Source organism: Etheostoma spectabile, chromosome 16 (assembly GCF_008692095.1).
Source record: "Etheostoma spectabile isolate EspeVRDwgs_2016 chromosome 16, UIUC_Espe_1.0, whole genome shotgun sequence".
NCBI lineage: Eukaryota > Metazoa > Chordata > Actinopteri > Perciformes > Percidae > Etheostoma > Etheostoma spectabile.
The window spans coordinates 9,326,566-9,340,416 of record NC_045748.1 but is presented as its reverse complement, the minus strand read 5'-3'; the positions used below and the strand labels follow the sequence as shown (position 1 = coordinate 9,340,416).

Sequence of the window (13,851 nt, the reverse complement as noted above, 5' to 3'; positions counted from 1 at the left end):
AATAATATGCACCATAAAATAAAATCCACATGAATGTACCAAGGGATGTATTTCTGTTTGTGAATATAAATCTGGCATTAAGAATAATGGACATAATTCAATATTCAAGATATTCAGTGTTCGGGGTTATCATAGAAACAGACAGTATATTTAAGGTTAAGAGTAAGCAGAGTAGGTTTTTAAACACATCTGTTTAAACTGCAGATTCCACTTACATGTCTATTGCTCGGCCTTTTCCCTTGTTTTGTTGTATTTGTTTTGCTGTATTATTATGTATAGTATTTGTTTTGTTGTATTATTATGTATAGTATTTGTTTTGTGTATTATTATGTATAGTATTGTTTGTTGTTATAGTATATTTGTTTTGTTGTATTATTATGTATAGTATTTGTTTTGTTGTATTATTATGTATAGTATTTGTTTTGTTGTATTATTATGTATAGTATATGTTTGTGTTTTGTTGTATATTGTTCTGTTATTATGTATAGTATTTGTTTTGTTGTATGTATTTTTTTGCTGTATAGTATTTGTTTGTGTTATGTATTTTGTGTATTTGTATAGTATTTGTTTTGCTGTTAATTATGATTGTTTATAGTATTTGTTTTGCTGTATTATTATGTATAGTATTTGTTTTTGTGTATAGTATTTGTTTTGTTGTATTATTATGTATAGTATTTGTTTTGCTGTATTATTATGTATAGTATTTGTTTTTGTTGTATTATTTGTATTTGTTTATGATAGTATTTGTTTGTTGTATAGTATTTGTTTTCTGTATAGTATTTGTTTTGTTGTTATATATTGTTTTGCTGTATAGTATTTGTTTTGCTGTTATTATGTATAGTTTTGTTTGTGTATTGATTTTGTATAGTATTTGTTTTGTGTATATTATTTGTTTTGTATGTAGTATTTGTTTTGTTATGTATAGTATTTGTTTTGCTGTATTATGTATAGTATTTGTTTTGCTGTATTATGTTAGTATTTGTTTTGCTTGTATGTATTTGTTGTATTGATAGTATTTGTTTTGCTGTATTATTATGTATAGTATTTGTTTTGTTGTATAGTAGTTTGTTTTGCTGTTAGTATAGTATTTGTTTTGCTGTTATGTATTTGTTTCTGATATGTATAGTATTTGTTTTGCTGTATTATGTATGTATTTGTTTTGCTGTATTATGTATAGTATTTGTTTTGCTGTATTATTATGTATAGTATTTGTTTTGCTTTATAGTATTTGTTTTGCTGTATTATTATGTATAGTATTTGTTTTGCTGTATTAATATATGAATTCCCTGTTCGGCGTCCTTGAGTGCCAAGAAAGGCGCCTTTAAATAAAATGTATTATTATTATTGTTATTATTATTATTTATTATTATTATTAGGTTAAAACGAGAAAGAAGTGCTTTCGGAAGCACCAGTGACGTCAAGCTTCGGACGTCATCAGTCACGTGGTATTTCCTCATTTGACAAGCTCCGGTGAAACCGAGCGCTACACAGAAGCGAGCCGTGTAACAGGCTTCGGATCCTCGGTATCATCCGCCCCTCTCTCTCTGTCTCTCTCGCTCGCTCTCTCTCTCTTTCTCTCGCGCTTCCCAACACTGGCGAAAGGCAGACCAGACCCTGTGACCTCGCGACTGTTTGTCTGTTCAAGATGGCCGCTTGAGTGGGGAATTTACACACATCTCCAATAAAACCAACTAATCCAACAGCTAGCTTAGCGTGCTAACCCAACTTTCACTGCCTTTTATCCGAGAATGAGACGACGGCACGGGCGACGTTTGCTCCGATTTTAAAACGGAATATGAGCTCAGTTGTTGAGGAGGACGTCGGAGTTATGGATTAAAACGAGTGCTGGTAAGGTATTCCCAAACTAAACCAGGTTAACACACAGCAAGCTAGCTCCATTAGCCGGCTAACGCGTCCAATAATAACTAATAAGCTAACTTTAGCCTCACCTGCTTAAGTCACGTTCATTCCAGGTGACAAACAACATACTGGTTAATAATGGCTGACGTTAAAGAGGCTTAAGTAGTGTAAGACAGCCATATAATTAACAACTCAAGCTCACAGTGTTGAGTGGTTTTGTTGTGTTGAAATGTTACCTGCTAACGTCAATGATTTTATAAAATGTGTCCCCAGCTCACTGTTGTGCTTTTGGGTTAGTTAGCCTGTGTGCTAATCCTGAACTAAGATAAGTGTGTTAAACGGAGTAGATTTACATTCATGTTTAAAGTTGTAAAATTGTCACCCAAGCTGCCTTTCTTTTCTGGGTTGTTGTAAAGTTGTGGAAAGCTCTTTAACCCTTGTGTTGTCCTCGGGTCAAATGTGACCCATTTCAATGTGTTTTAAATCAGAAATGTTAGATTTATGTCAATCAAATTGCCCAAAAAATAACATGGGTGATTCCATACAATCTTCTTCAGGCAAAAATTAATGATTTACTTTCATTGAATTTTTGGGGGTGTTTTATTCAATCTTATACCATCTGAATTCCTTTATTTTTAATGGTTTCAAAACAGTATCCAGACTAAACTTTGACATCTACCCATCTGTGATTCACTCAACATCCTCAGATATTAAGTATTTGTCAAAATAATCCATAATTTCTCCCTTTTTAACGTATGTATAATGTGATATAAATGAGGTTTGTTGACCATGAATTCCAAGAATAAGTGTAAAACCTGTTATTAAACCAGCTCAGGTTTCAAAAAAAAAAGAAGAAAAGCAAAAGCATGGAAAAAGTGATAAATAAATTAGGAAAAAGTGACAAAAACATCGGAAAAGCACAACGAAATTTCAATTTCAATTTTGACTTGGAAGGACAAGTTCATGGTTAACGGAAAGACAACACAAGGGTTAAATGACAGGGACTTTGGGGTTCAATTAATGCCAAAATTATGTCACATGCACACTTTCAATGTCAACTGACGTAAACATTTGTATGTGTGGATTGAACTTGCACTCCCTGCCATTTAGCTAACTGTTATGATGAATGTCGTCCTGTATTTATATTATGCAGACTAGTTTGACACCGGTTGCCATGGGTGTTTAGCACGGCATCTGTGACCCGTCTGATTATGGGTCCTGATCGGTGATTTCATCGGTATTACAGCTCTAAACATCTCTACCAGGTAACCAATGCTGGAAGTATTCAGATAATTTACTTCTAATACTTCATTGTGAAATTAATCTGTAACAAGTAAAGGTCCTAAGTAGCTTACTTTCAATATCAAACGGTATAATCGTAATCTCGTTTTTATTCCGAAGTCCAGAGATCAGACTTCGATATTATACCAATAATAATAATAATAATAAGTTATGATCTTCATTGAACCCTAATGGGGAAATTACAATTATATGACAATATGTCATTTTGACATTAATAAAACGAGTAAATTCTCAGTACTTTTTAGTTGCCATTTGTATTTCATTTACTCAGAAGTATACAAAAAGTATTCTTTACTGTGTGGTTATTTCATATAGACTGTTTACTTAAAAAATATGATGCATCATTAGAAGTATAAAGTGGCTAAATTTAGCTTCACGTCAATCAAATGTGATATTAAGTTTGTTTCTTTGTTTTATTTGGATCCCCATTAGCTTCATCATACATTAAAAGCTATTCTTCCTGGGGTCCTACAATCTTTCCTTTGACAATACTCATTATGACGTTTCATTACCACACACAACACACACACACACACACACACACACACACATTTGAGATACAAATAAGTAAATCTTACAGTTAACACAATTAATACAATAAAATAAAACAAAAGAGACTTCTCCGAATAGAATAATCCATTTTAAGAAATACAATAACAAAAGCCCAATACCAAACTAATTTTGTATTAACTATTTAATTCCTTTGAAATAAATATGTCTTGAGTGATTTTTTTTTTTTTAAAGCCATATTGATGTTATAGTAATAATAGTGATCCAGTTACACAATACAAATGATAACATATCACCTTCAAAGGAGCTACTCTGTCTGTCTGTGTTGTTCGTACTTTGGGACTTTTGATTATTTCAACTTTAAAACATGTTTATGAAAGCTGGAGTCTCTGTACAGACGGAGCAGATGAAAGTTTTTAACAACTGGTAACTCCAGTCTAAGTGCATATTTAACTGTGATGATTAACCATAAGATGTGTATTTAGTGCGATGCCTTCCTCGTTCCCTTCTATATTTACCAGTGTGTCACAGCAGTACACAGACTAACTGAAGGATTATGTAGCACCACAGTGCATTGCTTCACCCAACTAACACATTTACTTGGGGGGAAAAAGAAGCGTCTCACTTTAGCGGTCTTTAGTGTCCTTTGCTGCGTCTTTATTAACACTGGTGTGTAGAGTCTCTGTGTGTAAAAGTCTCAAAAGTCAAAACCTTCCTACTGAGCAACGCAGAGACAGAGTACTAATTATCTGGAGATAGTCGTCACAGACAGTTGTAAGAGTTGTGTCAGTTCCAATAGTTGCAGGAAAATAATGTTAAATCATCTGATTTAAAAAAAACGCAGGAAGCTTTAGGAGGACACTGGACAAACTGCTGGACATTAATGACAATGCCAGCCACCCCCCCCCCCCCCCCTGCACCCCGTCATCAGCACCCAGAGGAGCCGGTTCAGTGGAAGGCTGCTCCTTCCCAAGTGTAGGACCAACAGACTCAAGGACTCCTTTGTCCCTCATGCCGTCAGAATCTACACCTCCTCACTGGGGGGGAGGAGGAAATAGGGCAGAGAAGACCATACATACATATATACATACAGTACATATACATACATACATACATACATACAGTACATATACATACATACAGTACATATATACATACAGTACATATACATACAGTACATATGCATACATACAGTACATATACATACACTTATACATACAGAATATACAACATACATGCTATACATACAGTAATATACATATACATACAGTACATATCATACATTATACATACAGTACATATCATACATACATACAGTGCATATGCATACATACATATGCATACATACATACAGTACATATACATACATACATACAGTACATATACATACATACATACAGTGCATATACATACAGTACATATACATACATACATACAGTGCATATGCATACAGTACATATGCATACATACATACAGTACATATACATACATACATACATACAGTGCATATGCATACAGTACATATACATACATATATACATACAGTACATATGCACACATACAGTACATATATACATACAGTACATATACATACAGTACATATGCACACATACAGTACATATATATACATACAGTACATATGCATACATACAGTACATATACATGTACATATACATACATACATACATACAGTACATACACATACAGTACATATACATACATACATACAGTACATATATAGATACATAAACACATACATACACACACACACACACACCTGGACTTACATTAATACCTGGACACTTTAACTAATAATTTATGGTTAATGTCTTTTATGTCTTTTCATTGACGAATGTTCTTATTGTTATTATTACTGTTATTTTTGTTATCTTTATACTGTCTTTTTTTTCTTGCTAAAACGTATGCTGGAAATTTCAATTTTCTTGCGGGAGTCTTCCCGAAAGGATTAATAAAGAGAAGTCTAAGTCTAAAGACAATAATCTAACGCATGCCATCTGGGCTTTAAATTTACTGTTTTGATCACCAGCCAACACGGCTAGTAGATTTTTAAAGTTACCAACCAATCAGATTTCCACTTGCCACGCTTTTTTTTTTTTTTTTTTTTCCAAACTAACTTAACTACTTAATTTCAGCTGCTCTGGTTATTTTGGCTCCGTTCCACTTGTCTCCTCCCGCTAGGCACGTAGTCAACGGTTGTACGACACGTCACCACATAGTGTTCATGGGAAATGTAGGATTAGTACTGCATATCCAAGCCAAACACACACAAAGCCGCCCAAATGTCTTGGTGCAAAACAGACCAATCTGGAAACATTTCAGCAGCCGGCCAATTCAGACAGACGCCTCACTTCCAATTTTTCAGCCAAATTGGCTAGAAATTTTAAAATGTAAACAAAGATTAACCAAAAGTTCATTTTTACCCGCATTTGAAGCCCTGTGTGCCATGTTTGGTCTGAAGTTTATTAGCAGAATCATCTAAAAGTCAGTGAACTACCAAATACTGTATCTTCTAGATACAGGCTGCACGTCTACAGTGTAAAATATAGATTTAAAGGTTCTTTATTAAAAGGCAACTGTTATTTTTAGAGGAGCGAGTGTTTGGTGATGTCCTTTCAAGCAGCTGATTCTTAGAAAATGTTGTTTATTTTTAACCATGTTACAGATTTGCTTTCCTAAAACTTGACCCATTTCTGACAATCCCTTGTGTGTGTGTGTTGTGTGTGTGTGTGTGTGTGTGTGTGGTGTGTGTGTGTGTGTGTGTGGTGTGTGTGTATGTGTGTAGTGTGGTACTTGTGCATGTTAGTGTGTGTGTGTGGAAGCTGTGTTGTATGCGTTATTAAATATAATAAGGAAGGCTATAACTGTAACTTTCAGCAAAAGACAATCACATTACTGTATCTTTATGGAAATGTACTGTCATAATCATCGTTTGTTGACATGTTCAATACTATAAAGGCGGGTTTGATAAAATCTAAATTAACCTTTTTTATTCGGAATACCGCCTGCTATCGTGGAAGACAACAAACGACAGACCGAGTTTTCCCTTTGAGTGTACGTTCGTACCATTCCATGTCTTTTGACACCATGTGTTCAACGAGGAAATGAACTAAAACTTCTGTGTTTGTGGCGGGTTTGCAACCATAAAATGACCTAAAACTTAATCGCAATTCATTATTAATTCGGCAAATAACGTTTCCATCGGCGTTTATCGCATACGCCGTATATCGATCAAGAAAAAATCCGACAAGACCGACGTATTTCTTTTGAGTAGATGTCCTTTAAATTTCATCAAATTTACTGTTTCCACGAGGGATTTTTCGTTGAATATCACTTAATTCAGATAAAAACGTGTGGATGGAAACAGAGCTACAGAGGAGAGAAGAAACTAGAAAATATTCACACATAACGAGCTACAAGCAACTGATTTAACAGTTGACATCTAGGTAAATAATCAACTGCTCTAACTTCCAGAGTCCAGTAGCCCACAAAAGCATTTTATCTTTACACATTTTTGAGTCGTCATGCAGGGATCTTGTGTTTCTTGTGTTGTTGGACAGAAATTGAGATTAGGATCTTTGAGACATTGGGGGGGGGGGGGGGGGGGGGGGTGATGCTCAAGCCTTGACCTTGTTTCTTAAGATGATTTATTTTCACTTCCACCCAAACAGGAAAGACATCAGACTGGCAAAATGTGTTTGAGATAATACTTTCAGCTCCCAGTATTACAACAAGTCTTTTTTTTTTTTCTTCTTCTCTTTAGGAATTGTAGGGGGTTACGGGCCCTTGGTTTCAGCCCAGCATGGACAGCTTCTTCAAGGCAGCTGTATGTGATCTGGACAAACTGCTCGATGACTTTGAACTCAACACCGGTAAGATCCACTACAGGGCTGCGACAATGACTTTCATTTTTTCGATTAATTTTGACTATTTTATCCATTAATTACATTGATTTGTTACATGTAAAAGAAAAATGTCCATCACAATTTCCAAGACCACGTGTTGACATTTAATTGCAATCTCTGTCAAAAAACACAATGTTTTTAATTTACAGTGATAGAGAAAAAGAGAAAAGCATCAAATTGTCACTTTTGAGAAGCCGGAAATAGTTACACAGAACAGCTGGACAGGATAGACATAAACATTTGACTACTATGCACAGATTCAGATTAGTTTATTGTAATTAAAGCATGTTAATAACATTGTCACCCAGATTCAGCAGTGTACACAAAGAAAAACGTGTTTTAGCTAGAATAAAATAATAAACGAAATCTAAAACCTACAATAAATGGAACAAAAGTGGGGGCATTTTGGGCCTTTATTTATAGGACAGCTGAAGACATAAAGGGGAGAATGAGGGGGAATGACATGCAGCAAAGGGCAGCAGGTTGGAGTTGAACCTGCTGCCTGCAGCTTCAAGGAGTAAACCTCTATGTATAGGCGCTCTCTACTAGGTGAGCTACCCAGGCGCTCGCAGAGAGCAAACTTAATCAGTGAGTTCTCGTGCAGCCTCTGGAGAGAAGCTCCACTTTAGCCTTTGTGTTCTGGCTGTGAGGCTGTGCAGCTCTTTGCCAGAGATTCAATTCAGATAAACTTTATTGTTCCCTCGGGGAAACGTTTTCTTGGACTCCAGCGCTGACAACTTTAGCTGCTCCTACAGCAATTAAAATCAATAAATAGAAACAATAAGACAGAGGTTAATACACGGGAAGAAGGAAGACACAGTTGATAAATGGAGAAGAATACAAACAACAGCAATTCAAAAGTAAACAAAGTGCAAATCAGTCAGACAATTGTGTGTGTGTGTGTGTGTGTGTGTGTGTGTGTGTGTTGGTGTGTGTGTGTGTGTGTGTGTGTGTACACATACAACAATGACATTTGTCAAAAGTAAGACAATAGTGCAAAGGTTACTGGAATAAATTAGGGTTGATTAATGTAACATGTTGCCTTTTATACATGAAGTTGGTGGATATGACAATATAGACACCGTAATGTCTGAGTCATATGATTTTTATGTGTCTAATTCTAAACTCCATTTAAAACATTGTTGGATGGAGTAGTTGTTTGGTCTATAAAATGTCAGGAAATAGCGAAACATGGATCAGTGTTCCCCAAAAGCCCAGGATGACGTCCTCAAATGTCTTGTTTTGTCAACAACTCAAAGATATTCAGTTTGCTGTCACAGAGGAGAGGAGAAACTAGAAAATATTCACATTTAACAAGCTGGAATTCATAAAAAAACAATCAACTAATCGATTGCCGATTTGATTTAAAAGTTTTGATATCTAAATGATCTTTTTTCCTTTTCTTAGTGCGTCTGAGTTTAACATGTTTTGTTCTTTCTTTCTTTATTACAGAGGAACTTGAGTGCAAATCTGTTTTCCTGAAGCCTCCTGTGTACCCCTTCTCCTCACTGGGCTCCCAGTGTTTGTCCTCCCAGGCGTCCACTGTCCCACCAAACCTCCCTGACCTTAACTCGCTTCATTATGGTTCTGCCACCAGCTGTCCCGACCGCTCCAGCAGTCAAAGCCGCGGCGCAGACGACCGAGAGGTCAAAGGTCAACCTCTCACGGGGGTGGACCTCCTCTCCTCTGTGGATCGCAGGCCGGCTCAGAGCTCCGCCCCTCCCTGCCCCGACCGAACTCTGAAGCCGGTGTGCGACCTCGTGAACGACACGAGCTCGGCCATCCTGGTCAGAGCCAACAGCCACGATGCGTTCAGCGAGATGGACATGGTGGAGAAGCAAATGGAGGAGGAAGTGGAGAAAGAGGAGGAGGAGGAGGAGGAGTTGCTGCTCGTGGACTTTGACAGCCCTGTGATCGCCGTACGCGGAGATGAGCTAGGACGGCCAAGCCAAAGCTCCGGTTGCGGAGCCGCCAAGGACGACCAGGCCTCTGCAGGGACAGACGAGCTGCTGGGTTTAGACTCCCATGAATACTCTGCATCGCTCAGTCTGCTGGACGTCATTCTTTCCGCTGCGGTGGAGAGGAGCTGCGAGTCCGCGGACGATTCGCTGCCCCCAAGCACCGTTGAGTTGGTGGAGAAAGAGGAGCGGGACGGTGAGGAGGCGGTTTGCACAAACCAGGTGCTAGGTAACTCTTTAGACCACTGTGAAGGGGCCGCTCTGCCAGCAGATAGCATTAAAGAAACAACAACATCAACCTCAGAGAATAAAGAGGACGGGCTGCAAGACGCCTCTGATCAACGCGAGGAAGAGTCTCCCGTTGGTTTAAAGTCGGCGGCTTCAGAGAGCGAAGCAGTGGGCTTATCCTGCCTGCCGCTAGCTGTGTCCATGTGTGGAGCTCTGGTGAACACGGAGATGATGGAGGAGGAGTCGGGGCGAGCCACAGAGCAGTGCGATGAGGCAGTAGATGTCTCTGAGAGCACAGAGGCAGACCTGTCCCTGTCAGCTGCAGAAGCCAGGGAGGACAGGTCCTGTTTAGAGGAACGCGTTACAGACAGCAGGGTGTCATCGGAGGGGCAGCGTCTCACTCTTGAACCTGCTGCCCCCCCCCTCGCCCTTTCTTCTGCAGACCTCGCCTCCTGCGAACGCCCGGAGCCCAGCCCAGTCGATCCACCCGAGTTTGGCTTTGAATATCTGCCTGAGAGCGACCAGGCCGAGCTGCTGGTCACGGACGAGGAGTTGGACGCGTTCCTGCAGGCGCACACGGAAGCAGAGCAAGGTAGAGGTGTCTCGTATTGCAGCAGCTCCCGGGATTTCACTCAGCCGGAGAGTCTCTCGGAGTCTCTCGGGGATCTGGAGGGCAGGCTTGTGGGAGAAGAGCTGCGGAGCTGTGGTCGAGGTAGACAAGAGGATCTAGAGGGTCTGGCTTCTCCAGAAAGCGACAGAACAATGTGTGTGTCCGTAGAAGGACGTTTTAACCCTGGTGCGCCGTCACAGGACTCTTGCAGACCTCCTTGCCAAGAAGAGTCAGAACTCTCCGCTGCGGAAAGACATTCTTTGACCAGCAACACTTTCCAGTCCCAGCACAACATTAGCCCCGATCAGCCGCCCTCCTATGGAGGCGCAAGACCTAAACAGCTACACTGCCACATTGCTAGATCTCCGCCAGCAGGGGACGAAGGAGAGGAGCAGGCTCAGACGCTCGGTACGGCGGAGAATGAAGAAGAAGGTTCACCCACAAGTCTTACAGAGGAGCATTGCAACATTAGGGATTTGAGCCCTATGTGCGCCTCTCAGGAGCATCAGGATTACAGCCCAGGGTATGATGAACTCTCAGAGCCCCCACCTTACCCCGGGGACTCACCCACAGATGGTGCCCGGCCTGTGAACTGGAAGAGAGAGGGAGCGGAGGAGCTGGGGAGCAGACAGCCTGCCTGGGTACCAGACTCTGAAGCTCCCAACTGTATGAACTGCTACCAGAGGTTCACTTTCACCAAGAGGCGGCATCACTGTCGAGCCTGCGGGAAGGTTTGTTAATCATACGCTACATATTGTTCCTTATATTCATCAAGTTAAATAACAACCCTTCTGGCAGTTAGAGATGGGAAGTAACAGTACTTGGGTAGATTTTTCTTATATTTTTACTTTAAAGAAGAGAAGTTGTCTCTGTCCGTGTTTTAACAGACACACCTGGGGTGTAGTTGGAAATGCAGAATCAGTTTTAAATACAGTCCTAATCTAGTCCTCAATGACAAGTTTCAAATAATTTCACAGGAGTTACTGTTGTCATTGTTAGCGTCATCAATACCAAATTCAGTCTAATTGCATTCAATCGCTCCAAATCATTGCGGCTTGATGGTGCCAACGTTAGCACGTAGTATGGATGGCGACATGATTTGAAAATGAAGAAAACTGAGATCCCAGAGATTCGGCAAACTAGCAGCAAGACATTCCCATCATCCTCGGCCTTATCTGAGAGAGATGTTTGAGATAGTATGCATTAAGAAGGACTCCTGGCCAATGTGCTGGTGAACTTCTTAATTAATGTCTGCTAATTCATATTACATCCTTTTTCTTTCCAGAAGCCATATTTGAGCACACACACATACAGGTAGATTCCTTTTAAATGATAAGGGGAAAATTATAAAAGTAAAAAAAACGTTTTTGTCTTTTTTTTTCTGAAGACCATTTCAGTCAAATCGTGTTTCACACATCTCAAATATTGGTTAAATGTCATAATTACCTGACAGATTACACTTTGTTAAACGCGTCTGGTTTAATATCGAGGCGGGCTTCCTCCCTCCCCCCCCTGCCCGGGCCACATCGCTACCTGGATGTGTGATGGCTAAATGAAATAAAGAGAGAGAGGGTGAAGGTCAGAGTCAACCCCCGGGCCCGCTGCACCGAGGAGTGAACCTCTCCTCGACCACCTGAGCTAACCGGGCGCCCAGGATTTTACAACAGGCTGAACTGCAGAGAAATGATGGGAAAATGTTCCTTCATTCATATAAACCGAGCAAAAAAACAGATGTGTGGAACTGTATTTTATCTTACATAACCAAAATTAAATTTAAAAAAAGTACAATTGGGTTTGTAAAACAAATCCCACATCAAAATAACTAAATAGAATATAATAAACTAAGAAGACGTAGTGAAGTCTGAAATAAAACAAGTATAATCTAAAGCCCTAGGATGTTTAAAAATTGCATCACCATTAGTTTAAAAAAAAAAAAATCTCAACCAGTTGTAAACTTTAAAGATTTATATTGATTTTTATTTGAGTCACGATGCATTATTACACCCTGTCTTTAAGCTAATATTCTTGGGGCCAATTGTAATTTTCACAGTTATATCACCAAGGGAACCGTAGTTTGTCCGTGTCTTTTACAGTGAACTCTTATGAATGTTTCACATAGAATTAAAATCTTCAGGGTTAAGATTAGATTAGATTCCACTTTATTGTCGTTACACAGGTACAAGGCAACGAAATGCACTTTGGGTCTAACCAGAAGTGCAATAGCAGCAGGTGCAGGATATACACTGGTTCCATAAGTGCAGGACATGGCTATGTACTGAATAAATATAGAGATGAATACTATTATAAAGAGACTTTTTACAGATATATTTGTCCTATGAATATAATATATAGATAATTAGTATTGTGAACAAGATTTACAGCTGGATATGTATTGAATATAATATACAGGTGGATATTTAAGCTAAATATATCATAAGATTAGCTGCAGTTAGCTGTGAAATGAAAGTGAAAGTTCTAATGTGGCGTGTTTCAGAAATAGTTTAATAAAACGGATTAAGTCCCAGGTCCAGATATAGCCCGGTGGATTGACGAGGTGCAGAGAGCATGAGTCAGCAGTTCTTTGTTCAGCTTCTCTATAGATCTCTACTGAGCTGCGTGTCCTAAAGACGGAGCTTAAGTCTGTTAAGGTCCAGTGATTAAAACAGCATTAGAGAAAAGCGTTTGTTATTGTTCACGGCACAAGTTATTCTACTTAAGTTAAGGGACTACACAGGCACACATGGTCGGATAAACCGTGATTTGTTGTCTTTTTTTGTTGTTGTTTTTTTTCTTTTTTTTTCTCATGTATGCAAATTTCTCTGTGGCATATCTGTCTTTGGTCACTCTGTTCTCTGTGGCAGGTGTACTGTGCTGTGTGCTGCAACAGGAAGTGTAAGCTGAAATACCTGGAGAAAGAGGCCCGTGTGTGTGTCGTCTGCTTTGATACCATACACAGAGGTAAGGCCCCTATTTTATTTTATTTTTTTTGTATCTCCACTGGCTTACTTGACCTGTTTGTATTGTATACACGTGTAGCTGTATACTGTCTCTGTTATATGCTCAATAAAGGCCGTAGTTTGGTCTGATCTGAGACTCACTTCCACATCTTTCTTACAGACATTTAAGCAAAGACTAGTTTCTAAATACATTTCAGTTCTTCCTCCTTTTGTTTCCTAAATGGAAATATTTTTAACTCTGTAGGTAGCGTAGTTGTCAACAGGAGTGCAGAGTCATTCAGGAGTTGTTTGATGGCTTAAAAATAATGTCCAGAAACAACAGAGACGATTTGTTTTATTCCAGCCTGTTCAGGGATAAAGTGTGTGTGTGTGTGTGTGTGTGTGTGTGTGGTGTGTGTGTGTGTGTGTGTGTGTGTGGTGTGTGTGTGTGTGTGTGTGTGTGTGTGTGTGTGTGTGTGTGTGTGTGTGTGTGTGTGTGTGTGTGTGGTGTGTGTGTGTCTCTC

General features: G+C 39.1%; 1 protein-coding gene across 1 annotated transcript in view; it reads left to right on the top strand.

The window, feature by feature from the left end:
• The first annotated feature begins 1,451 nt into the window (after positions 1 to 1,451).
• LOC116704718 (zinc finger FYVE domain-containing protein 16) overlaps positions 1,452 to 13,851 on the top strand; it is a 30,689-nt gene continuing 18,289 nt past the window's right edge. The window contains exons 1-4 of the mRNA XM_032540331.1: positions 1,452 to 1,848; positions 7,454 to 7,562; positions 9,048 to 11,122; positions 13,253 to 13,349. Of these exons, the coding sequence (XP_032396222.1) occupies positions 7,493 to 7,562; positions 9,048 to 11,122; positions 13,253 to 13,349 (2,242 nt within the window). The 5' untranslated portion in view covers positions 1,452 to 1,848; positions 7,454 to 7,492. The remainder of the gene's footprint in view (positions 1,849 to 7,453; positions 7,563 to 9,047; positions 11,123 to 13,252; positions 13,350 to 13,851) is intronic.